Source organism: Camellia sinensis, chromosome 8, assembly GCF_055761805.1.
Source record: "Camellia sinensis isolate YWXY chromosome 8, ASM5576180v1, whole genome shotgun sequence".
Classification (NCBI taxonomy): domain Eukaryota; kingdom Viridiplantae; phylum Streptophyta; class Magnoliopsida; order Ericales; family Theaceae; genus Camellia; species Camellia sinensis.
Window position 1 is genome coordinate 166047152 of NC_138968.1, and position 27365 is coordinate 166074516.

At 33.1% G+C, this 27365-nt stretch overlaps 1 protein-coding gene across 1 annotated transcript; it reads right to left on the bottom strand.

Moving 5' to 3' along the window:
* Window positions 1-16997: 16997 nt before the first annotated feature.
* LOC114299256 (protein CLP1 homolog) lies at window positions 16998-23236 on the bottom strand. Its single transcript, XM_082885764.1, has 8 exons — window positions 23018-23236; window positions 21697-21846; window positions 21509-21571; window positions 18774-18795; window positions 18166-18272; window positions 17813-18024; window positions 17478-17522; window positions 16998-17377 (listed from the first exon to the last, which is right to left on the bottom strand). The coding sequence occupies exons 1-8, from the start codon at window positions 23234-23236 to the stop codon at window positions 17290-17292; spliced, it is 906 nt and encodes a 301-aa protein (XP_082741890.1). The 3' UTR covers window positions 16998-17289.
* Between the last annotated feature and the right edge of the window lie 4129 nt (window positions 23237-27365).

Below are 27365 nucleotides of genomic sequence, written 5' to 3' on the forward strand. Positions count from 1 at the left end.
ATAGGATAGAAATTGGCATGGGAAGAAGGAAAACATTGCGGCCAGTAAGGATGCTGGACTTTTGGGAAGCAATATCAACCAAAGTGTCAAAAAAATGACTTCTCAAAATGTGAGTGTTCTCAGCATACAGAAAACCAGCAGCAAATGTGAGTGTTCATGTGAGACTATCACGTGTGTGTTCAGTATGAAATTTAATGCCTCTAGACTACTTTTTTTTTTTTTTTAAAGTGAAATTCAGCAGGTGAGAATTATCATTTTACCTACTACAAATATTAATGTGACTAGATTGAAAGATCTTTCTTTCTTTCTTTCCTTTTTTTTTTTTTTTGTGGGTGATGAGTGGATAGAAAGATCAAGAGAGGGAATGATCACCTATATGCTAATACTAATAAAATGGATAAGACTTTTAGTATATGTCCTCTATTTTTTGATGAGGCTTCAGCTCTTAATTTAGCAACTAGTGCCTTGCCTAATAATGCAGCTGCATTTCATTGAACAGCAAAACTCATAACATCAATTTTGGAAGTTAGCAAGAAAATGTTTTCCATGAAAATCACAACAAAATCACACATCGTCTTCACACACACACACACCTAAACAAACCCACACAACACATGCTCTTCTAAAAACATAAACAACAGAGACAGAGTGGACAAAACCAGCCAAGCATAGCAGTCAAAGCATAGCAGTCATGAACAGTCTAGCACCTAAGCATAGCATTCAAGCATCAAGCAGCCAAAGTGGACAAAAACAGCAGCGAACTGTCAAATTTAGCAAACAGAGACAGAGCAGATAAGGAAATCTACCACAGATTGTGGGAAAATCAGCCAAACAGCACAGCTGACCGAATAGAAGATCTGACCTGAGTATGAACATGTCAATTCAAGAAGAAGAAGAAGAAGAATGAAGACATAACTAGTCTACTCACCATATTCTTAATTGCCCCCATTACATCAACAAAACAAGGCGGACAAAAAAACAAACTGAGTTAAAACTCTAGGTCCGTATCTATATCAAAATCACTTTCTATCTCATCTTCTTCTTCGTCATCACCCGCGATAGATAGTTCATTATCGTCATCACAAATGAAAGCATCATCCATAACACCCTCGGGTTGTACATGCTTATTGGACCGAGAAACTTCAATTGAAATAATTTCAAGTTCAATGTCATCCCGACACAAAACAACATCATCATCAATAGGCTCAGTTAGTACAACAATACTGGCTTCATCATCTTGCAACATTTCATCAAATTCTGGCACATCCAGCTCTGGCACATCCCAAATTCGTCGATGTTGAAACTTTTCCACGACTCGCCAATTCGGCCCTAACTTCGTATCATGAACATAGAAAACTTGTTGAACTTGGCTTGGGAACACAAACGAGTCATCTTTATACCATCGACTTCTTACTTCAACAGTTGTCACATGTGGTTCGACCCGCAAAGTTCGACTACTACCGGTGTTATACCATTCACATTGGAACAAAACAACCCAATGTCCAAACAAATATGTCAGTTCCCACACTTTACAAAGGTAGCCGTAGAACTTTATCAATTGGCCTTGGTGGTCGCCTTCCACTACCAACCCACTATTTTGACATTTACGACGGTTGTCACGGTCGATAATATGGAATCGGACGCCATTACAAATGCATCCCGAATATGTGTTCACTAAGGCATTAGGTCTATTGGCTAATGACCACATCTCATCTGTTGCTTCGGGTGACTTTTGATTTTGCAATTGGTTCATCTACACAAGAAAGTACGTCATGTCAATTCAAACTTAGAATAATTAAACGTTATCTGCAAACTACACACTGACGCGTTTTAGCTTACATGATGTTTGAACCATTTAGGAAATTCTTTGCATTGTCGCATTGCAATGTTGCATGAACTTCCATATTTTTGTTGCAACACGAGCTTGTGTTCCCTAGTTAATACAATGTAAGTCATAAGTAATTGGAATAATGAAGACTTTAAAAAATACACACCATGTAGAAAATGTATGTTGCATATATGATGAGGAATCATACTCTAGATATTCGTCCACTTCCAAACTATTGTGTAGGACAAACCAATGAGCCAATTCGCGGTCAGCTACGGACATTTTGAGTGAAAATCGCCAACCCCGGGCCATTGTCACCCCCATCGTAGTTCCTTTCTTCCCGGTTAAACACCGTTTCAACTCCATGCAAATACAATGAACAAAACACCATACACTCTTTCGATATGTAGCCCTCTGCAATGGAACCTTCTGGCCGAGCTTTATTGCCCACAAATCCTTTAAGAAGTCCGAGCATCCCACATGTACACATCGGTATGATCATCAGTATGGTCATATTGAACTATAAGTACATGAAAAAAGTTAAGAAACTCGTAGTTCTACCTCTCAATAGGATACATCCATCGATATTGCACAGGCCCTCCAAGCCTGGCCTCGTAAGGCAAATGAATTGCCAAGTGGACCATCACATCAAAGAAAGCATGAGGGAAAATCTTTTCAAGCTTACACAGTATAAGTACGATTTGTTCTTGTAATTTCTCCAAATCAGTCACCCTCAATGTCTTGGAGCACAACTGTTTGAAAAAAGTTCCCAACTCAAACGATGTGGTCCCAATCTCGGTAGGAAGGTATCCTCGCATCCCAATGGGAAGAAGTCGTTATAGAATGACATGACAGTCATGACTCTTCAGGCCAACTAACTTACCACCATTCGCGGTGACACAATTGGATACATTTGCTGCATAGCCATCAGAATACTTAATCGATTTCAAGAAATCAAAAAATCGTATTCGTTCTGCTGGGGACAATGTGTACAATGCCGGAGGCTTCTCAAAAGAGCCATTCGCATGCCTTATCAACTGTAACTCCTTTCGTATTCGCATGTCCTCTAGATCCAAACGTGCTTTGTCTGTGTCCTTGTTCTTGCCATCTATGCTCAATAGTGTCCCAAGTAGATTGTCACATATATTCTTCTCTATGTGCATGACATCAAGGTTATGTCGAAGCTTAAGCGTTTTCCAATAGGGTAGGTCGAACAAAATGCTTCTTTTTGTCCAGTTCGGAGTTGGATTTTCAGTCCATTGTATTTTTTAGTTGGTTGGATGCTTTCCATACGGCTTGTACGTCCCCAAATTAATTTGGTCCAGTATTTGTTCTCCCGATAACTCCACAGGTTTGGACCGATTCTCAATTTCACCGTTGAATAGCTTACTTCTTCGCCAATTATGATTCTCAAGTATGTACCGCCGAGCACCCATATACCCTATCTTACATCACAACCTCTGAGATGATGCATCCATGTTACAATTAGGGCAGGCTAGGTAACCTTTTGTACTCCAACCAGACAAGGAACCATATGCAGGAAAGTCGTTGATGGTCCACATGACTGCTGTATGCATTGTAAATATTTGGCTGTTTGAGGCATCATATGTTTGCACACCATGCTCTCACAGATTAGTTAACTCTTCTACTAATGGTTGCAAGTAAACATCGATGTCTCTTCTAGGTGCGGATCGTCCGGGAATAAATAATGACATCATGAAGAATGGATCTTTCATACACTTCCATGGCGGTAGATTGTAAGGCATTAAGATTACGGGCCACATGCTGTACGATGTACTCATATTTCCGAATGGATTGAAACCATCCGTGGCAAGCCCAAGCCTTACATTTCGAGGATCCGCAGAGAACGTAGGATGCAACCTATCAAAGTCCTTCCATGCCTCACCATCAGCTGGATGCCACAATACTCCATCATCCACACGCTTATCTTTGTGCCATCTCATATGTGAGGCTGTTTTTTTCGACATGTACAATCTCTTCAACCTCGGTGTCAAAGGAAAGTACCTCAGTATTTTGTGTGGAATTTTCTTACCTGTCTTGTCGTTCAACTTATATCTAGACTCTGTACATGTAGGGCAATTCTCTAACTTGGCGTTGTCCTTCCAAAATAAACTACAATCATTCTTGCATGCATGAATGGCCTCATATCCCAAACCCAATTCACGTAAGAACTTTTTCACTTTGTAAAGGGTCCATTGAACATTTTCATCACACTTTGGTAGAATGTCTTTGAAAACTTGCATAACCATATCGAAAGATTTGTTGCTCCATTTATTGTACACCTTCACGTGAAGTATCTTAATTACGAAGGACAAGATGGAGAACTTTTCACACTCTAGATATACTTTGCGTTGAGCATCATCGAACAACTTCATGAACTTCAACAAATCGTGCCTCTCTGAACTAGTACGTTCATCGTCGATATGATCATCCATGAGACCACTCATGTAAATCTCTTCTAACATGGTTGGAAGTTCATCCACATGTTCGTGATTGGTTGTCATTCTAGCTCGGTGGCTTTCAGTATCATCGTTTCACATAGTAGGATAAGCACGAAACATGGGAATGTGTTCCCCGTGGTGGACCCAAGTTCGATAAGAACATGTGATTCCTCTTCGAATCAAGTGCAACCGTACAATGTGTCGACTAAATTTTGTGCCGTTCAAGCAATCAACATAAGGACAACGGATTTCATCCTATGGCCCTAAATTCTTCGTAGCGAACTCAATAAATGACTGAACACCTTTTAGATACTCTTTACTTTTTAGCCTATCGGTGATCATCATCCAACTCTTGTCCATTATCGGAACAGTACACATCAAGCGAAGATGAACCTGCGAATGGACGGCAACTTGGAAAAAAACACTGTACTGGAAGAGAGCTTAAGTAAGTTTACGGGTTCGATTAGCATTGCAATAATGAAGTGAACGAAATAGTAATAACAATTTCAACTCATACATGAACAATTGTGACATACATGAACAATTATATGTGAAGTCACCTTACAGGGAGACATATAATTGTATCTTTATGTAAAGAGAAACTAAATTTCAACTATAATTATATTTTGTATTGTTCATATAGTAAAAAAGTGTGTAAACAAATTTATTTTGATATTACAAATTACTTAATTTAATTACATGGATTGATTGTTACTTCTAAGTAGTATTCCAAATATATACCCTTAATATGATTCTTCAATTCTATATTAATTAATAGGGGCATTTGTTAGTCTTGGTGCAAGATTAATTTATATTTAACAAACATTATACTAATTTGTAAAGAGCACAGAGCATCTTAGAGGGAGACATATAATTGTAACTTTATGTAAAGAGAAACTAAATTTCAACTATAATTACATTTTGTATTGTTCATATACTAAAAAATTGTGTGAACAAATTGATTTTCATATTACAAAATAATTAATTTAATTACAAGGATTGATTGTTCCTTTTAAGTAGTAATCCAAATATATACCCTTAATATGATATTAGAGTGTAACCATTCTTTCAATCACGACTTTTTACATATTAGAGTGTTATACGTACTTTTTAAAATCATTTATTGTTTCATGGGGTTAATTTAGTACTTCAGTTGCCCATACCCTTTAAATCCATTGCTCTCTTTAACTATTTAGTTAATTTTGTCACATTTCGCTAATTTCATTGTCAGTATGTAGAAGAAAATGTTGTAAATCATTTTGGTTTTTATTCCGTAGGATCCACATCAAGGTTTTCCATTCACATGTTCATGATATTATTTTATATATTAGTCAAATAAAAAGAGTTATAAGCACATAAGTTTTATAATAATAAATAAAATAAATAAACTTTGTTGTCGCTGTGAATGCACAGAAGTGGCTAAAAGCTAGAAGATTGGCAATGTAACTATTTATTTATTTATTGTGTTTATTAAAGAAAGCATGATATGCCCAAATTGAAATTACTATTAAGTTTGATGGGGGTATTAATAAGATTACAAAAAAGGGGCCCAAGTTATTGAAGTATGAATCATAAGTGCATAAGCAATCATGTAAACAAACTGAAATAACATAATTTCTTCCATTTATATAAATTATTTAGTTTAATGAGCATGGCAATTCATGCACAACACTTGGGAAATTATTTAGTTTCATCACAGTTTTGGTATATGATTAAATTTATAACAAATCAAAGAGTCAACACATAACTTGTCATGTCATTGTGGATACGATTATGAGACTTAAAATGTAGGTCTGAATCTTTTCCCCATCATATTGGTCAATTTCTCACTTGTGCATTCAAATTTATTAGACCAATAGAAAGGTTATGGAACAAATTACCTTGTTGCATATTAGATCGCTTTGTTTAAGACATTTTGCAACTCTGCCCCTCTCTGTGCAAGCAGTGTAGTAGCCACTACCACCCCAGCCTCTCCGTGCAACTCTGCCCCCGTCTCAGCTTTACTAGGACGAAGGAAGATCGGAATGTACTAAACTATCAACCTTGCTTGGAATCAATGGAAACAGTGTGTACATATCAGAATATTACTTCAAGTGCTTCTAAAGCAACACATTAATGGTTTATTTATAAATCCAAAGCAAAAGAGTACGAAATCTTTCATTATTTTAATAAAATGATTTTTGGGATTTGTTGAAATCATTAGGCGCACAATTTTAATATAACATTCATTATGTTATTTCCTTTTCCCTGCTAATTGAGATGAAGTGGGTAATGTTGATTCATCATAAACACACACGCATAATAATAAATTTGTTCACCCACTTGACATCTAGGCGAACATTACCCCACTCTTTTATTAGGTTTTTTTTTTTTAATTTTTAAATCAGAATTCATTCTTTAAATGATGTTCAAATAGTCAACCCCATTAAATAAATAAATAAAAAACAAATAACAAAATCGAATTCATGGACCAATTCTCTTTCATTTCTCATCGTAATAATAAATCTCTCTGAGTTTGTGAAAGGTCTGTGACAAAGGAATATTTAGAGGAGCTATGGCAGTTGGCATTAAAGATTGCAGGTGCATTATCAGAAGGCTTAGGGCTCGACCGCGATTATATAGAAAATCACTAGGGGAAAGGTGTCAAATTGCAGCCTTCAACTATTACCCACCATGTCCAGAGCCAAACAAAACACTGGGACTTGCGGCACATTCAGATCATGGTGGAGTCATAATCTTAATGGAAAACGATGTTGCTGGCTTACAAGTTAAACACAACCATACATGGGTTGCTATTCCTCATGTCCCTGGTTCTTTTGTTGTCAACATTGGAGCTTACACTGAGGTAAGTCTGTAGTTCAAGGGTCCTTTTTATTTCCAAACCTTCTTCTTAAGCCACTATCAATTCTAGAATATTGTGAAAAATTTCAAGTGAGAATTGTGTGGCTGAGAATGCATTGAGGGTAAGGGTTAGGGAATAGGGATTTAGGAATAGATGATCCTGTAACAGAGTTTCCGTCAAGTGCTATAATTGTGTGTTTCCTCTAGGTGTTTTAAAAATCATTTCTGAAATAAAAGTTGTTTTCAACTTATTTCTCAAATGCCAGGTTCTTAAAAACACAACACAAACCTACCTGTTCTATAAAACTGAGTAAAACAATCAAGACTCTGTTCCTTGTTGAAGATAGGAAAGCTAACCAGACCAAATTCCATTCTACTGTTAAGAGAGACCTACTTATCAACACTCACATTGATCTATGTGGGACATGACCCACGTGCCACATCACTTGGCATCCTCTCCATCCCCGCCAATAGATGCATGCATATATATATATATATATATATATATGTATAGGGTTAGTTTCGAATATTCCTAAAACAGAGGCACATTGGCTCATATAGTTCAACAATCCACAATGGAGAATCAGAAATCGGCAATCCGAAATTTTAACCAAACCCAATGACGAAATCAAAAAAAGCCCTAAACATTGTTTGCGAAATCAACGAAAAATGAAAGAAAAAAACATTTAAAAACCCTACAGTAGAATGGGATGGGAGACACAGCAAGGAAGAGATAGAAAAGACCCAGATCAGCAGAGAGGGAGAGAGACGAAAGACAAATACCTGATATCAGTGGTGGGGCCGATCTGCAGTGGTCGTGGTGGCTAGTGCCGGTGGCCAGCTACGGTGATGATCGGCGGCCAGGTTTGCTATCGACTGCTGGTGTGTGAGGACTGTATGTGTGAGACACAACAGTTCCCAAATTGTGTCCGTCAAATATATATATTGGGCGCGAATATGTAATCGATTTCCCTCTAAAAAAATTTTCGAAGCTTTAGCGACTAAATCATTTTTTGTCGCCAAAAATCCTTAACAGCGACTAAACAGTAGTAGCCAAATAGGATGCTTTTGGCGACTAATTCCAATTTTTCGTCGACAATGTTTACTATACAGCGATTAACTTCGTTTTGGTCGCCACAAATTCATCAAAAATACGCCTATCTTTTGGCGACAAAAATTTTTTGTCGCAAAATAGTGGAAAACAATGACTACAACTAACTTTGGTCGCCAATATTAACATATGGAGACTAAATTAATTTAGTAGCTAAAAATATTAAACGAATGCCGACTAAATCAGGTTGGTTGTCGCCCAATATGGTGCTTTTGGCGACTAAAATTGTTTTTGGTCGCCAATTGTAGTCGCCAATTGTGCATTTTGTTGTAGTGGGGATTGGTCCTTCAGGAATTAATCGAGTTGTGTGCAAACTAACTCAAACATCTAAGTTATCAACAAAAAAAAAAAAAAAAAAAAAAAAAAAAAAAAAAAAAAAAAAAAAAGAGAAGAGGATTTATAACCCAATAAGTCCACAAAGTATTCTTGTGGTCCACCTAATCCCATACATTTTAACTTATATTGATACTTTTGATGGTGGTGGTTTTTCTAGACACTACAATAAATGATACTTTTGATAACTTAATTTAGTCATCAAGTCACTTTTTAGTCTTAAAAAATTTTTGCCGACTAAATTATTTGGTCGCTAGAGGAGGCGATCGCTGAAGGGTTTGTTGTTTGAACAAGTTTCAAGTACTCATATTTGGAGAGGGTGTTTTGAAAAGATAGTTAAAAGTTACTTTTTGACTCTTTGTTGTGAGAGAGGAAAGTAGATTAAAAATTGGGAAGTGACTTTTAACCCACTTCTCAAAATTATACGTTTTTAAAAAGTAAAAGCGAACATGTGTGTAAATGAAATATATGTCAAATTTTTTCTCAATTTTTTTTTTAAACTTTTATTTAAATTTATCATCCAAACACACTATAAATATAAGCCCTTTTTTGTTTGTTTGTGTTTGATATGTTTCTAAATTTTACTTGATCTTATTACGTTGTGGTCTGGTCAAGTTTTGTTTCACACAAAATAAAAAGTTGTATCAATGAGATTATGCATAAGTTCCTATATTGTTTGCCGATAAGGTCAAAAAATAGTTCATGTAAAGTCCTCTTACTTTTGCTTGTAAGATACCAGGGTTGGGTTTGGTAATTGTTATTTTAGTAGTTTTTTTTTTAATAGTAAGTTTTAAATTTTTTTTTTTTTTTAAACTTTTGGGATCTTATTTAGACTAGATGGATCTGAAAAGTATTTAAAAACAAAATTTTAAAAAAAAATCCACTAAAGACTCCAAAAAAGAAAAGAAAAGTAGAAGCTTAAAATATTTTTTTGACTTTATTTTATTTTTTCATGAATACTTTTTTACTTAACGAATTTTAAAAAGTGAATGGTTTAAATAACTAAAATGGGCTCTAAAATGAGTCCATCAAGCTCAACTATTTCTCTCAAATTGAATTCGTGAAACATACGATTCATTGTTAAGATAATCAATCTATCCAATAAAATTATCTTACGATAGAAACTCTCAAAAAAAAGAAAACAAGTAAAACAAAATAAAAAATAAATTATATTGACCTTTTTGAATTTAAAAAATAAAAATAAACTCTACAAATTTAACACAATTATATTGATGGTTTTTTTTTTTTTTTTAATAAGATTAAAGCAAATGGGATTAATACAGAGAATATAAGGATACAAGGATAAGTAATGATAAAGTATATATTTTAGTGTATAAAAGATGAAAACATTTTTTGTAAGGGGATAAAATGTTATGTGAATTTAAATATTAAGGAAGAAAACAATATAGTTATGCAAAATTTATGTACTATTGGTTGTATTATATATTTCCAAATCGTAATGAAAATTTAATTTATCCCAATAAAATTTGACAAGTCTAAGCTTCATATGAAAGAAACAAATAGTGCCCAGAAAAAAACCAATAACAATTTCCTGTGAATTTTCATTTTCAACTTGGAAAAATTGGGAAAACAGTGTATCAAATTCAAATCCAACGAGAAAAATATAAACCAAACCAAACCAAACTAAGCCTTAAATCCCATCAAATGGGGTCGGCTACATGAATCCTTCTTCTCCACACGGTCCTATCAAAGGCCATTTCATTAGTCAAATTAAGTAGATTCATATCTCTATTTATAACGCTAGTCAACGTTAATCTAGGCCTACCCCGTCCCCTAACACTTCCATCTACCGTTACAGCATCGAATCTCTTCACTACTGCCTCTGTTGGTCTCCGTTGAATATGACCAAACTATCTCAAACGATTTTCTCTCAACTTATCTTCTATCGGTGCTACTCCTACCCATTCCCGAATACACTCATTCCTAATCCTGTCTTGTCTAGTCTTACCACACATCCACCTTAGCATCCTCATCTCAGCCACACTCATCTTATCTACATGTTATTTCTTGGTTGCCTAACATTCCATCCTATACAACATAGCTGGTCTAATAGTCGTTCTATAAAACTTAGAATATTCTATATAATTATAGTAAAAATTACAAAAAAATAAAAATAAAATAAAACTCCAAAGTTTCACTATTATAACAAAATAAGCCTTAGGTTTTTAATTTTGATGATTTAAACTCTAATATTTAATTTGTTTCAATCTAAACCATTTGCCTACTTTCGTTAAGTAAAACCAATGAAAACAATTATTTTAGTTATGAAATTTAATGAAAAATAGTATTTTATAAATAACAATTTGTTTGGCGTCCATGTATTTTAAAAAAAATGAAAAAGTGTTTGCAAATTTTACCAAATTATAATAAATAAAAAAAATTATTTTTCATTCATTTTGAAAATAAATTTTGAGTTGTTCCTCCATTCTCAAGTTAAATTATATATCTACTATCAAGTTTTTATTAATTTATTATGTTACAATTTAACATTATCTAGAAAAAATTATCCATGCTTGAAGGCATTTTGTTATTCAAAAAATAATATTAACCATAAGATTTATTCAATATTAACCATCAACTAAGCTATATATGACATTTTTTTAATAAACAATGAGTTTTGTTATTATATCTCTCAGTTACAACTTTTGTGATATAATTAAATCCAAAATACGCTTGATTGGAGCATATGGTACAAGATGCCATAACCAAAGTAAACGGTGTTAACTCCAAAATAAAAGTTGGCCAAATTGGAAAATTCATATGAAAGCGACAAATACACTGCAAATTTCAAATTGGAGAAAGGGTCTAAATTGAGATGTGTGGTTGTCAATGCAAGAAAACTGCGCATGAGAATGTTGGTGATAAGGTGAAATATCTGCATAAATATACCATAGCAAGTTCTATATATGCAGTTATAAAAGCATATTCAATCTTCTGAACTTGATCGAGGCAGAGAGAGATGGCAAGGTACTTTGATATTGTGGGGGGTGATGCAAGAATAGCAGGTGAAGAAGGACTTGTGGTTAATGGTTCTGGGTTCATGATCTATGTTTACATGATTCTTATGTTAGGTGCGATCATGTCTATGATCATCTTTGCTTGTGGTGATACGAATCCACGGACGAGAAGAGGTGGTGGCGGTGGTGGCGGTGGTGGCGGCTGTGGTGACGGTGGTGGCGGTGGTGGCGGCTGTGGTGACGGTGGTGGCGGCTGTGGCGGTGGCGGTGGTTGTGGCGGCGGCGGCGGCGGCGGTGGCGGCGGTTGTGGCGGCGGCGGCGGCGGCGGCAGTGGTTGCTGAATGGTTTTTGTGTGTGTTTGGAGTAGTTAATTTTAATAACCCAAATATATGTCCTCTTTTTGCTTGGTTGGTTGTTTCTTATTTTATTTTTTAAAATTTTATTTCCCTCAATGTTGTGATATAAATCAATGTATGTGTAAGTCTTTTTTTTTTTTCTTAAATTCATTTTCTTATTATGTCATGATATAAATAGATGCATGTGTTCTTAAAAAAAAAGTTTCTACATAATTATATAGATTGCGTGTTTGGAGATGCAGAATTGAATTGCCATTAATTCGTGAACTCTATAAAATTATGTTTGCTAATTCCATTGCCAATCCTATACCCTAGGATAGAGGTTGAAAATTATTTTGCACTCACTTTATAAAAATAATAAAGCCACTTTTATATTAGAAAAGTTTTTACATGATTTCATGAATTTAATATCATTTTACTAATACATAAACACAGTTGATCTTTACATTTTCAATTAAATCTCATTATGCTAATAATTTTATCATCTGACTTCATTGTGCTCATAAGTAACTCCTCTCCAATCCTTTATCGGACTATAGAGGTCCAATCTGGCCCACTATGTGTCTATATTGGGCCAATTTAAACGATCTAAACAATTCGTTTTATATGACTCGTTAAATAAATTATTCATACCAAAAATCAAATTGATCAGATCTGATCGGATTATATTTGTCTAAAAAATATAGACATTGCACGATTTTGAAGATAGTCCACTTATTTTTTTCAAACCAATGTGATTTGATCAAGTAGTTACCAATATCTGATCAATTTAATTTTTGATATCAATTATATAATCGATAAGTCGCACAAAATAAACCATTTAAATCGTCGAGGCAAGACTAATATGAGCCCACAATGGGCCGGACTGGACCTCTCCACTTTTATCACATGCTAAAAGAAATTTAAAAGACAAGAGTGTGAGATACTTGGAAAGGGAATTTGTTCCTCACCATTTCATGTATGTAATAGAAGAATTCTATTACATATTTAATGACTATGAAATAGAATGCAAATTTATGATTACTTTCAATTAAAAAAGATCATTATACTCCCCGTTGGATGATTTTTTTTTATTTTTATTTTTTTGGTGAATACTATTGGATGATCTGATGGAGTCTTTCTCTTACAAATGTGCAATAGAGAGGATCACAATTTTTTTTTTTTTATCAGCGAAAAAAAAGACTTCATTGATGAAATCAACATACATTACGGCTTCGTTTGTTTTGACATAAAGTATTTAACACAAAAAAAAAAAAATTTCTTGTAAATTGATTTTACACAGAAAAAATGTTTTCTTTTTTTTTTCAGCGTTTGGTTGACAGTTGAAACAAAAATATTTTATTGTCTAAAAGAGAAATGTTAATTCAATAAAGTGTCATTTATGACTTTTTAATGAGTCAAGACATTTATTTGAAAAAACTAAATATGTTGAAAATGTAGTGAGTGAGAGTCAATTTTTTTGACCTACGAAAATTTTTAAAATAAGTCATTTTTAAAAAAATTATACAAAAATATTTTTCTTAAAAAAAATTAAACTTTCTTTTTATTCAACTAAATTAACAAAAATATTTTACTTAAACAAATAGAGTCTACATATAAAATTATAGACAAAAGCAAAAGAAAGGATCACAAATATACCACGACCAATAAAAAAAAAAAGTGGATACTTAACAAAATAACAAACAAACCATTTTAAAACATTGAAAGCATTTAACAAAATAACAAACAATCCATTACAAAACATTGAAAACATTTTAAAAATCATATATATATAAATAAAAATTTTTGAAGGTCAAGAATAATTGCACCCACTCGTTTTCCTTATATAGGGAGTAGCCGGAAAATACAAATCATAAACCTTTATAACGTCTTTTTAGAGTGTGAGTTATTACGCCTAGATCAAAGAAATTGAAACCCATAAAGACATTTGACAAACACCCAATGATGGCCATCACCCACTCACTTTGATCCACAATTTGTCTCTCTATCCTTCACTATGTATATATATATACATTCTTCTTATCTTTAAGATAAGGTATAGGTAGTTTCTTCTAGGATTAAACTCTAGTCTTTGTTTCTATTAATTTTTTTTATTTATTTGAATCTTGAACTTTTGATACATATGTTGAATGTATAACTAATATAATTATTCTTTTTTTTTTTAACAATTAAACTTTTAAATAAGGGATAATTCTGTTGACAAACCATATTTTATGTTAATGTTATTTGTGTTGTTCAAAAGTTAATACCCAAATATTTATTTTTTTGTTTGGAAATTTATATCGAAACGAAACAAATTATGTATTTTGAGATAAAATGTGATATACAAATAGAATTACTCCTAAATAAGATCTTATGTTTAGCTCACCAATAGAGAAAAGTTTGATCAAAAAGTGAGAAAGAGATTGACATTTTGATGACGTAAAATAAAATTACTTCATTTTCTTTAATGTTATGTTTGATTTATTGGAATGATTCATGCTCATGTCTATTTCATGCCATTTCGTGAGAAAATTAAAAAATAATCATTTCATTCTAATGCATTTTCATTTCAATAAACTAAATACTATCTAACACAATTAGTTTTATTGAATGAAAGCGTAGTTCTGCGATGTCTCTTTGAGCACCTTATCATTTTGATTTTTATTAAACACTACCTAACATAACTAGTCCTGTCTTTTGAGAGTGTAATTTGGGATGTTTCTTTGAATTTTGATTTTTATTAAAGTTTCTCTTTCATCCTATTTGTATAGAGCCAGACTTTGCTGTTGACCACGTCTCTTGGGTTTGTGTGGTGGTGGTGTGTGGCTCAAGCCATTTGATCTCTCATATGAGTTTCCTACCTCATCTGAGACAGATGTTTTGGTTTGGATTATAACTACTTAAATGAATGTTTCATAATTATAATTTCCCACTCTTTCCGTCACTATCTTGATGGGAAATAATTTATAGATAGAAGAAGAGTTTAAGAGAATTGGGTAAACTATTAATAGATTTTAATAGTTGGATTTAATTTCAATAAAATCTTATTAAAAATAATTCATAGTAAAATTGTCACTAAAAATAATTTTTTGTGTCAATTTTTTGCATATATCCCTAAAAATTGACCATTAATGACTTTCCTTTTGTCATGGTTTTTATAAATTGTCGATAAAACTTACAATTAGTGACTTTTTTGTGATGAATTTTTCAAACTGTCACTGAAAGTTAAAAATTAGCAACGTTTCTTTGTGACGAGTTTTTAAACCGTCGCTAAAACTTATAATTTTGTGATAAAATTTTCAATCTGTCACTGAAAATTAACAATTTGTGACTTTTTTTAAATAGAGCTTGATGAAAAATGCCAATCAGCCTGCTTGGTTTCATTTTTCTAAAAACACTTTTCAAAAAATTCTACTTTCTTATTTTCCATATTTTTTTTTGTTTTTACTTAATTTTTTTAATATTTTAAGCAATTTTTCTAATATAAATACACCTAAAAAGTAAAAAAATATTAAAAAAATATTTTAAAAATTCACTAAATACTAAAAATACAAAAAAAAAATACAAGAATTTAGTACATTTTTTGTATTTTTATGTATTTATTAATTTTTTAAAATATTTTTTGACAATTTTTTTACTTTTTAGATACATCTAAGTAAGGTGCATCTAAAAAAGTAAAAAAAAAATGTTTAAAATTTTAAAAACATTCACTAAAAACGAAAAAATACGAAAATCAAAAAACTCAATTTTCACAAAACTTAATTCAAAAAACTTAAACCAAACACAGTGATTAATTCTCACAAAACCTATTAGACAATAGGTCCACCTATTAAGACTTACACGTACGTTTCCCTTTAGAATTTGATTATGAATGATTAACGAACCAAATATTTTGACCTTGACTCATATTTAGCTTGTTAAGAGCTCAATCGAACTTGATTCATTGAATAAACAAGCTAATCTTTAACATATTATGAAATTTATTAAAATTAGTAAACCAAACTTAAATAATTAATTTCTCATTTGACTGGGTTATTTGATAAGTTTAAAATTATATAAAAATACCAAATCCAAATTTCTCGAGCTCAGTTTAACAAAAATTTATTTGAAATCAACTCGAAAATTTAATAAATTAAACTTAAACAAATTTTGAAACTCATTATAATTTACCCATCAACTTAATATTTTAATTTTATGAAAGAATACAAAAGATTAAAGTTTCATATTGAATTTAAGGGTACTTCTGTAAATCTGAAGTAATCATTATTGCAGGCTACTGTCCATGTTCATACTGAGGCCTAGTTTGGGAAGAATAAATAAGTGCACTTTTTGACTTTTTATGAAATATGGGTTGGGTTTGGGTTGGGTTTGAAGTGATGTGTTAGAGAGGTGATGTGACTTAAATAAGATGATGTGACTTAAATAGGATAGTGACTTTTTGTCTTTTTTCAATCATGCCAAACTTGGCCTTATTGCTGGTGGGTAGTTGAATTTTTCCCCCTCATCTTAAGTTTGGAAAGACTAAATAAGTGCACTTTTTGACTTTTTTTGTATTATGTGTAGAAAAAGTAGAGAGAAGATGTTGATTGATGTGACCTAAAAAAGATAAAAAGATGAAATAAGTGCACTTTTTTAGGTTAGCCAAACTTGGCCATATCAACTTTAATAAACGTAACCGCCTGTAAGAGCATCTCCAATGCACTAGGCATATAATTCTTGTTAGTTAAAATGCCTAGTATGATTCACTTTTTTTAATTCCAATGCACTAGGCATATGATTAGGCATTTTGGCTCAACTCATATTCACTAGCTACATGTAGCTAGCCTTCAACGCTAGGCAAAATGTATTCAATCATTAGGATCATTTCCCTCCATCTTTGTTGCGGTTGGAGTAAAAACCTAAAACAGTTGATAGGCAAAATAAAATGTATATTTTATAGTAATATTTAGATAGGTAAAATGCCTACTACCGTTGGAGATGCTCAACAAAAAAATTGCAGATCTAATGGAGAACCAAAAAATAAATAAATAACAGAACTCTATATACAGAGCATCCATGTTCTAAAGCAGCTCTAATGGTGGATACTTGATAAATGGTAATGTCAAATTCAAAGAACTATAACTGTTATAATTTTGACAATCATAAAAAAAAAAAAAAAATGTAATTTCTTTCTATTTTCCTTACAAAATGTCAAATGACAATGTTATTTGGGGAACCCATGATGAGAAATAGAGAGAGCTTCGCCAAACCTTGACAGTTGTCAAACTTGGTGCCAGCTTTGGCAAAAGGTTTGGAATGCGATAATACATACAAAAATAGGGGATAAGATTAAAACTAAACAATTAAACCAAGCTTTCAACCAAAAACAAGGCACAACTTGCAATTATTTTTAAATAATTCAGGTTTCAAGCCATGTCAAAGTTCCCATGATCAAGAATCTGCTTGGGAGTTGCCTGGCAGATGGTGCGAGGTATGTAATTTTCTTCCTGGAAAATGAAAAATTACATTTAGAACAAAACAAAAGCAATGTATATACAATATACAATAGCTGTCAAATCAAGGAGTGGAAAAATTGGATATTCAAACCTGTGAATGTTGATGTCTGTGATATAGATGAACCCGGCAACATTACTGTCAGCAAGAGTAAATTAATCAGCACAATTGTAGAAAGGGCTAAAAATTTACAGGCAATCCAAATCGGAAGGCTACAAATACATGACTCTTCTGTCACTAACACAGTTTTAAATAATAGTATTGGGAGATGGCAGTATCTAGAGTATTCAGCAATATGTATCCCCAATTGAGTGACGCCATCAGCCACGAAAAAAGAGTTTATAGCAACCAAATCGATTGTACCAAGTGCTTCTTCTTGCTGTATTATCATAACATAAGAAAAAAGAAAAGGCAATGAGTTTGCATACCTTGAAATAATTTGTTCTGGTTCTTTGGCAAATGAAACAGCAAGAACTAAATGAAGCAGGTCCCGGTTGATATTCACAGGGACCAACCTTGTTGGGTCTGCAGCTGGCTCTGCACCAATTGGCACACCACCAATTTTATACACAGACAAATCACTGAAATTTGCAATATTTGAATGTGGCAAAAGATCATTTACAACGCCATAAAAATATTCCTGGAATAAACAATATCGGCATGATTTAGCTAGTGTACTAAGGAGACAAACAAATATAGCTAAAAGCCAGGCAATTCATGATTAGCAAATAAAGAATTAACAATCAAGTTCTATTTAATAACCAGAAAGCTTTTTGTTTACCGTTATCCTGTAGCTCCTGGACTTCTGACGGACTTTTGGATTCCTGAATACAACACCACCTGATTTTTGAAGTTTCACAACATCAACATCATGCTGCAAAGTTTCTCCTGCACAGGGATTTAAGTGAGCCTGAAAACATGAACAGATTGGCGTAAAAATTGAACCCTACTGAAATAGATTAATAAGAGACAATTAATCGTGATTGGCCCAAGCTAATTTATAAAGATTTTAGACGTTGCAGTGTGATACAGCCAGGATGAAGTCTGGAAGTAATAACAAACTTTATCTGGAAAAACATTGACATTGATGCTCCATTTTTTTGGAAATAAAATATTTTACCCAATTTTTTTATTTTTATTTTTATTTTTATTTATTTATAATTTTTGGTGTTCGGATGTACATTGAGACCTTGTAAAACACTTTACATGCAAGTTATTTTACGTTCAGTGTGGTAAAATGACCTATGGATCCATCTTCCATTTGTTATTGTCAAAAACAAATTGAGAGCCTCAACAGTCTTCTCTAGAAATAACAAAAATAAAAAGACATAAATGTTGCCTTTAACCAATATTCATCAAAGTCGATGAGTAGCTCTTGAAACCATCGACCATCTTGCAACATGTTCGACAGCTCTTCGGTATGAACCATAAACTCTCTGTAGAGGGTCAGAAATTAAGCTCCAAATCAAGAATGGGCCTAAGTGTTGAGGTCGCCCCTCTAAGGCAACCAAGAATGAAAAAAGGAGTATGGGCTAAAGCCCAAGGAAAGTGGGCCAACAATGGGCCGAAGCAGGTGCGACCTGCCAAGGGTCCAAGCCGACTCCATGAAGGAAAATGCCTAAGTCAAGTTGCGGAGGCAACACCTGCAGCGATCAAGTTGCAGAGGGAACATATGCAGTGGGAAAGTTGTTGAGGCACTTTGCCCCAACGTCGCCATTCCTAATATATTCAGTTTCACCGCTATTCGAAGTTGTTGAGGGAAAGAGAAAGCCGAAGCAACTAAGTTGCGGAGGCAGCACTTGCAACGGCCAAGTTGTGGAGGCACTTTGTCTAAGCGCCGTCATTTCAAGTATTGTAGGTACCGGCACCATTCCAAGTATTGCCGATGCTACCGCCATTCGGAGTTGCCGAGGGAAGGACAAAACCGAAGCAACTAAGTTGCAGAGGTAGTACTTGCAGCGCCCAAGTTGTGGAGGCATTTTGTCAGCGTTGCCATCTCCAATATTGTCGGTTCTGCCATTTGAACTTGCTGCGGGAAATGACTGTCGCAGCAACTACAGCTTCCGCAACTAACTTGTGGAGGAAATATCCTGCCAGAGTGATAGCAGCCTTTGGGAGAAGCTCCCCTCTACAAATACAGGCTAATGCTTGGCACGGATAGCATGCCCCAAGGCGTTACTTGCCCAGGGCTAATAGCATGCCTCAAAGTTCATTAACTTGGCACTGATAGCAGACCCCAAGACTTACTAGTTGGAGCTAATAGCAGGCCCAAAGACACCAATTTATCGCGGCAACCCCGCGAAGATGGGAGCAAGGTAGCCCAAGTGTAAGGGACTCCATTTCCATTACCCAGGTCATGAACCTGCCTTAGTCGCACAGGCAGAACTAAGGAAGCCCCCTTAGGCTTGGTACTAAGGCACAGCATGGCTGATAGCAGGCTTGGCTATGGCCTTTGCCCTGGGAAGCTAGGGAATTTGTGGTTAGGTGGCTAAGGGTGGAGGTTTCGCTGAGGTGAACACGAACATGGCTAATAGCAGGCTATGAAGTCCTGAGGTCGAATGTGTGTACTGGCCAAATAGAATTGAGAAGGCAAGTGCAGCGGTAAGGTTTACCGCTGCAAGTGCACTTGCTGAGGTTCGAGCTGAGAAGGCAAGTGCAGAGGCAAACACTCCCGTCGCAACTACACTTGCTGGGGCTCAAAAAGATAGTTGCGGAGGCAAACAGATAGTACATAATACATGAAAAAAGACACGTGGCACCTTCAGTCTGGTGGCTCAAGGCAAAATATTCTGTGTGATCCTTAGGGACACCTGTCTTCTCTCTATTTGGCCACTTGGTATCCTCTTGGTACCAAGGAAAAGCCTATAAATAGGACCCATTTCCCAAGGTCCAGAAGAAGATTATTGGGGATTTGGGAGAGATGCTTCCCATTTGTGCATTACCATACATTTCTTCATGAGCTGTCTGCTTCAGCCTCATCTAGCTGCTCACTCTCCAACTTCCCAAATAGTTGCTACTGCTCATTTTCCAGCCACTTCCACCATTGTTGGACCATTAGTATAGTTTTGCCTCTCTAATCACCTTCCTAACCTTAAACCCCCCTACACTCTCCTAAAGAACAACATAGCTTGGGAGCCTTCATGGGGTGATTTGGCTCATTCAAGGTGACTATCATTCACTTTTTACTTCGAGTTTGAACTAGTTTTTGATGGCTTTATTCTTCTATTTTATAGTTTTCAATTGGTTATGCATAGGAATATTGATTAATTTAAATTACAAGTTAAATGTCCTCAAACTGTTAGGTAGAATGTTTGCCAGAAAAGTTTGTTTAGTAGTTTAGCCAAACACAGGAAATAAGTGGTAAACAACATTTTACTCGAAAAAATATTTACCGTAAAATATTTTACAATTGAAAACATTTTACGTTGAAAGAGATGGAGCCTAAATGTAAAAAGGGTAAAATTTGATGTCTCAAGTTTATCTATACATCTAATTCCCTAGATGATTCTAGCCTATGAAACATGAGTACTTTGAAAAACATGTCGTACTCATACCGACTACTTACCGACATACCGCACCTCGTATGGTATTTCTTCATACGTACTAGATACACAAAACACGTAAGTTTTTTTTCTTAATTTTTGGGGTACCCAAATGTATCTAGTATATATCCAAGCCGTACCGTACCTCAATTAAAACAATATTTTCCTTCTATTACAGAGATAAAACTCATTTCACTAGACTTCTTTTTTATTTTTTGTTTTATGCTTAGTATGATTTTGAAATTAAACTATGGTTTTTAAGTTATTTAATATATTGACATTTAATTTTGATGTATACTTTTACTTTTGTCATTAAATGTTAATTATAGGTTGAACCTTAACAAATTAAATCATTTAATTAATTTTTGCATTACTCTAAATTAAAAATAAATATTTTTTTGCAAGCGTACCAAGCCGTATCCGTACCCTATTTTTATAAAATTTTACCGTATCAACGTACCCATATCATACTAGTACCAGTACTTGTACCTGTATCCGTGCTTCATAGATTCTAGCATATCCACCTAAGAAGATGCATGTAAAGTATCCTAACAAAATCAAAGCAAATGCAGCAAGGAAAACATATACTTGACCCAAAACCAGAACAACATTTACATTGAATGTATCAATTGCCCGAAGCAGCAACTGCAGCAAAATGCAAAGACAATGCCTACTTAACAACATATCCCCCCCAAAAAAATTCTAATTGAAGCAACCCGACATTATAATATGACAAGCATTTTGTCAATCGAAGCTTCAAACTCAGTTACCTTATAACCAAGACCCTCTATCCATTCCATGGTATTGATTACCATGCCTACAGCTCGAGATTCAGCATATCCAGCAAACTGTCTCTCCAGAGTCTGAGCAAGCTCCTTCACAAGCACCTTGTTCTGAATTGACACTGTGAAGCACCTATTCTAAAAACATACGTGATAGTTGGGAGATGGAAAAGGCTGTAACTAAGGCAAACAAGAAGTGGCAATACGAAATTTTGTATTCATGTGAAGCACCCATTCTAAAAACAAATGTAATTGAATGAATGGTAATGATATCCGATTAATTTAATTTTTCGCAGACATGTTCTACTTATATATTCTAAAATGTGAACGATTTGAATTATTGAAATGGATTCCGAGATGGGCCTACTTCACTGCATAGCAGCCCCCAAACCCGAGTTGGGTTTTAATACCATTTTATTTCAATTTTAATTCAAATTTTTTTATGTGTCTTTTTGTGTTAAAAAATACAATAAAATCATTATACGAAAACGTCAGCAAAAAAACCGAACTCAAAAAATATTAGAATAAGTAAGAAATTAAAAAGATTTCAAGGAATAAAATAAAATTATTTAGATTATGAGACCAAATCAAATTTACTTGATTTTATACTAATATATTATAAATATTCAAAAAAAAATGTTCACTCCTGAAACAGTGTATAAAATTCAAACCCAACTACGCTCAATGCAACAAAAATATGTGGTTCTATATGATTACAAGCATTACAATCTTCTGAATGAGAGAGAGATTTGATATTGTTTGTTCCAATTAATTTATTTAGTTTCGTAACAAATGCAGAATTATATATATATATATATATATATATTAAAAGATCTATAAATGTATTATGAAAATCAATTATTTGAATACAGGAGAGAAAAATTACTCTTTTTTTTTAAGGATTAATTACCTAAAAGTCCTATCTACATATTTGGTGGTAGCTTAGGTCCTGTCAAAAAATTTTTGAACCAGTAAGTCCCATTTACAGGTAAAAAGACGTTTTGCCCTTTAATCCCAAAACTGAGAATGTTCTCAATTTCAAAACTGAGAATGTTCTCAATTTATAATTATCAAAACTAAGAAATTTCTCGATTTTTTTCTAGTATGAACTGAGAATATTATCAAAACTAAGAAATTTATAATTATCAATTTTGAGAAATTTCTCAATTTTTTTCATGATTAAAATTGAGAATATTATAAACTGAGAAGGTTCTCAATTTCAAAAAACCTCAGATCTCTCTCTCTCTCTCTCTCTCTCTCTCTCTAATGGCAGTGGCATATGTGAACTCAGTGAAAATCGAAGCCTCACAATCAATGGACTCATCGCCTTCTGGACGAGTCTCCGATGCCGGCTCTGAGTCCTCATCTTCTGGTGGACTCTCATAAGCAACAGCCGCAGATCCGCCCAATTCTTCACCCAACCCTTCCACAGACCTTGAATTTCAGGTGGTGACGAGGCAGATTGGCAGCGATAAAGTGAGGTAGATCTGTTCAGAGAGAGATCAACAACAACCTCAACCTCACACATGAGTCACTCGCGGATTTGAGTTCTTCATCTTCATCGACGACGATGACGACACCACAGATCTGAGTAGGGGAAGGAGGCGGTGATTCTGGTGACGGAGCTGGATTTCCTGCAACGAAGCTCCATCAAGGACGTCGATAGAGGACTTGAGGACGGAAAGGAGAGGGAAAGCGATATCGAGACAGCTCGCCTGGAGTTTGTTGGAAGGATAATTTGGTTTATTAAAAATCAATGAGAGTTGAACGAGTAAATAATTTTATTTAGGATTTAATGGAGTATAAGTTCACAAACTAGGACTTATATGTAAATGGTCCTTTTTTTTTATAGTTTAAAACTAAATTAAAATCAAAATCTAAAATAACTACATAGAGTTAGTTATCTCGAGATAATTTGGGATTTGAAAAAAAAAAATTGACAATCCATATCAATTCAGATCTACCTTTTATATAATAAAATATAAAATATAATAAGTATTTATATTATACTATTATATAAAGTCCTCAAAAAATAAAAATAATGAGCACAAGGTTCATCATGTTTGAATCCACTCCGTCACAACTTTTTTAATTCTTAACTAACCTTTTTCTAGTGAACGGGTTGTGCGCCCACTATTTAACCCAAGTCTACTCCGACACTTTAATGGAGGAAGGGTCATTGCTGTGTGCTTCAATTTGAGATATATTATGGGTTTATTTTTGTTTAAACTGTTCATTTTGTAGAATTTATTAAATATTTTATGCCTATAAAAAAATCATATTAATCGGATATCAATAATTATATGATTTTTGGTAGGTACGAAGCACTCAATAAACCCTACAAAATGAACAGTTCAGATCATAAAAATAAATCCATAATGTACGAGGTACAACAGTAAATGCCTTCAGCACAACAGTGACCCCAACTCCTACTTTAATTGACCAAGGGATCACAGTTTAATGGACCAAGGGATCATGCTCTGATTAAGTTACAGCAGGATGTTTTGTTTTTAGGGTGAATTATATTAACGGTTTTTGTAGTTTAGGGTTTGTATTATTTTGATTTTTAATTTTTTAATTATAACATATTTAATTTTGAATTTTAAACCATATTTTAAATAAAGACAATTAAAAATACTATTATTCAATTTTAAAGACAAATTCATCATTTTGATAAAATATAAATTAATTTGACAAAAATAAATGTCAAAAAAATATTTTTGAATTTAAAAAAATTATTTCTACCTACCAAAAATAAAATTATATAAAATTGATAAATCTTTTAAATACTTATTTATTTATTTATTTATTACTAAATTAATTTTTATTATGTATTTGGATGATAATCATGTAATAAAAGGTTATTTTTATTTTCATTAAATTAGTTTCTATTTTTTCAAAACTCAAATATGACGACAACTTTGATATCATTATTAAACCAATCCATTAAATTAAAAAATTCAAAACTAAAAATATTTCATATATTAAATATATTGATTACACATTAAAAGTCTAACAACCCCATATGAGAGGGATGCTTTTGGAGAAGGAGAGAGAGAGAGAGAGATACAAAGGAGAGAAAAAGTCTATTGGAGAAGAAGAGAGATAGAGAAGAAAGAAAAAGGGAAAGAGAGAGAGAGAGACATTCGGGCCATTCGAACCCTTTGCCTGTCGAGCTATCAGGCATTTTTTATAGTATAATATCAATACTTATTATATTTTATATTTTGTTACATAAAAGGTATATCTGAATTGATATGAATTGTCAAAAAAAAAAAATTCAAATCCCAAATTACCTCAAGATAACTAACTCTATCTAGCTATTTTAGATTTTGATTTTAATTGAGTTTTAAGCTTTAAAAAAAAAAAAGTCATTTTTCTCTCCTGCATTTAAATAATTGATTTTCATGATAGAGTGTGCACATCTTTTAATAAATAAATATATATATATATATATATATAAATATTTCTGCATCTTTTACGAAGCTAAATAAATTAATTGAAACAAGCAATATCAAATCTCTCTCTCTTTCAGAAGATTGTAATGCTTATAATCATATAGAACCACATATTTTTCTTGCATTGAGCGTAGCTGGATTTGAATTTTATACACTGTTTCAGTTGTGGATATTTTTTAAAAAAAATATTTATAATATATTAGTATAAAATCAAGTAAATTTGATTTGGTCTCATAATCTAAACAATTTTATTTTATTCCTTGAAATCTCTTTAATTTCTAACTTATTCTAATATTTTTTGAGTTCGGTTTCTTTCTCGTCGTTTTCGTGTAATGATTTTATTGTATTTTTTTATACAACAAGGCACATCAACAAGTTATGTAATCTAACAATTTGAATTAAAATTAAAATTAAATGGTATTAAAACTCACACTCTAAAAAGACGTTACAAAGGTTTATGATTTATATTTTCCAGCTACTCTCTATATATATATGATTTTTAAAATGTTTTCAATGTTTTGTAATGGATTGTTTGTTATTTTGTTAAATGTTTTCACTGTTTTGAAATGGTTTGTTTGTTATTTTGTTAAGTATCCACTTTTTTTTATTTGTTCTGATATATTTGTGATCCTCTCTTTTGCTTTTGTCTTCTTTTTTATTGATATAATTTCACATGTAGACTCTATTTATTTTGATGTAAAATATTTTCGTCAGTTTAGTTGAATAAAAAGCAAGTAAAATATTTTTTAAAAATATTTTTGTATCATTTTTTTTTAAAATGGCTTATCTTTAAAATTTCCATAAGTCAATTTTTACAAAGTTGGCTCTCACTCACTATATTTTTAACACATTTAGTTTTTTCAAATAAATATCTTAACTCACTAAAAAGTCTTAAATGACACTTTATTGAATCAAAATTTCTCTTTTAGACAATAAAATATTTTTGTTTCAAGTGTCAGAAACGCCGAAAAACAAAAACAAAAACAAAAATATTTTTTTTGTGTAAAATCAATTTACAAGATAAATATTTTTTTTGTGTCAAATATTTTATGTCAAAATAAACAAAGCCGTAATGTGTATTGATTTCATCAATAAAGTCTCTTTTTTTGCTGATAAAAAAAAATTTGTGATCCTCTCTATTGCACATTTGTAAGAGAAAGGCTCCATTAGATCATTCAATAGTATGGGGGATTCTATTTACACCCAAAAAATCATTAAGTACTCCCAATTTTTAAGTACACCCTATTTAATTATTTAAAATTTTATTTTACTCTCATTACACCTTATTATTTTTCCCAAATTACCCTCAAGGTGAACCTAAATAATAAATAATAAACAAACTAAAAAAACTAAATTATTTAGGTTGATGTGGGTGCAAAAATCTAGGTTGGATTGGGCCCTTATGGGGGACAGAAATACTAAATTTTTCCATATTATGGCTACTAAGAGACATAACAGAAACTTGATTGCCTCTATTGAGGTTAATGGGGTTGAGGTTGAAGAACCTAGTGAGGTCAAACAAGCAGTTTGTCATCATTTCTAGAATTTATTCACTAAACAATGGAGGTATTAGCCAAGCATTGGAGGAGAGTTCAAGAAGATTGAGGATAACCAAGCCGTTGATAGTCTGGAGAGAGAATTCACAAAGGAAGAAATGTGGGCTGCTATAAAAGAATGTGACAGTAACAAAGCCCCAGGCCCTGATGGGTTCAATATGCTGTTTTTTCAAAAAAGCTAGAAGTTTTTGAAAGGTGACATCATGAAGTTTATGAAGGAGTTTTACAATAATAGTAAATTGGGTTATGGCGTAAATTGCTCTTTTGTTACTCTTATCCCCAAGAAAGATAATCCTAACTCTCTTATTGATTACCGTCCTATTAGCTTGATAAATTCTCCTTATAAAGTATTGTGCAAAGTTTTGGCCAATAGAATCAAGCTAGTCTTACCGAGTGTGATTGATAAGGTTCAATCTGCTTTTGGGGGGGGGGGGGGGGAAGAAATATTCTGGATGGTGTGTTGATAGCAAATGAGATAGTGGATTGGTGGAAAAAATCAAAGAAGAAGGGCCTCATTCTCAAATTGGATTTTCAGAAAGCATATGACACTGTTAACTGGAATTGTTTGTTGCAGATGTTGTCTAGTTTTGGGTTTGGACCAAGATGGATTAGTTGGATGAAAGAATGTTTGGAATCTACTAGA

Bases quoted from the DNA above. Each gene is read 5' to 3' on its own strand.
- LOC114299256 (XM_082885764.1), bottom strand. From the start codon at position 23,236: ATGTGTGAGGTTGAGGTTGTTGTTGATCTCTCTCTGAACAGATCTACC. The intron at 21,847-23,017 runs GTGAGGCTTCGA...GTATGTTTTTAG, and splicing joins AGGCGATGAGTCCATTGATT to AATAGGTGCTTCACAGTGTC. The intron at 18,273-18,773 runs GTCGATGGTTTC...ATCCCTGTGCAG, and splicing joins GTCGAACATGTTGCAAGATG to GAGAAACTTTGCAGCATGAT.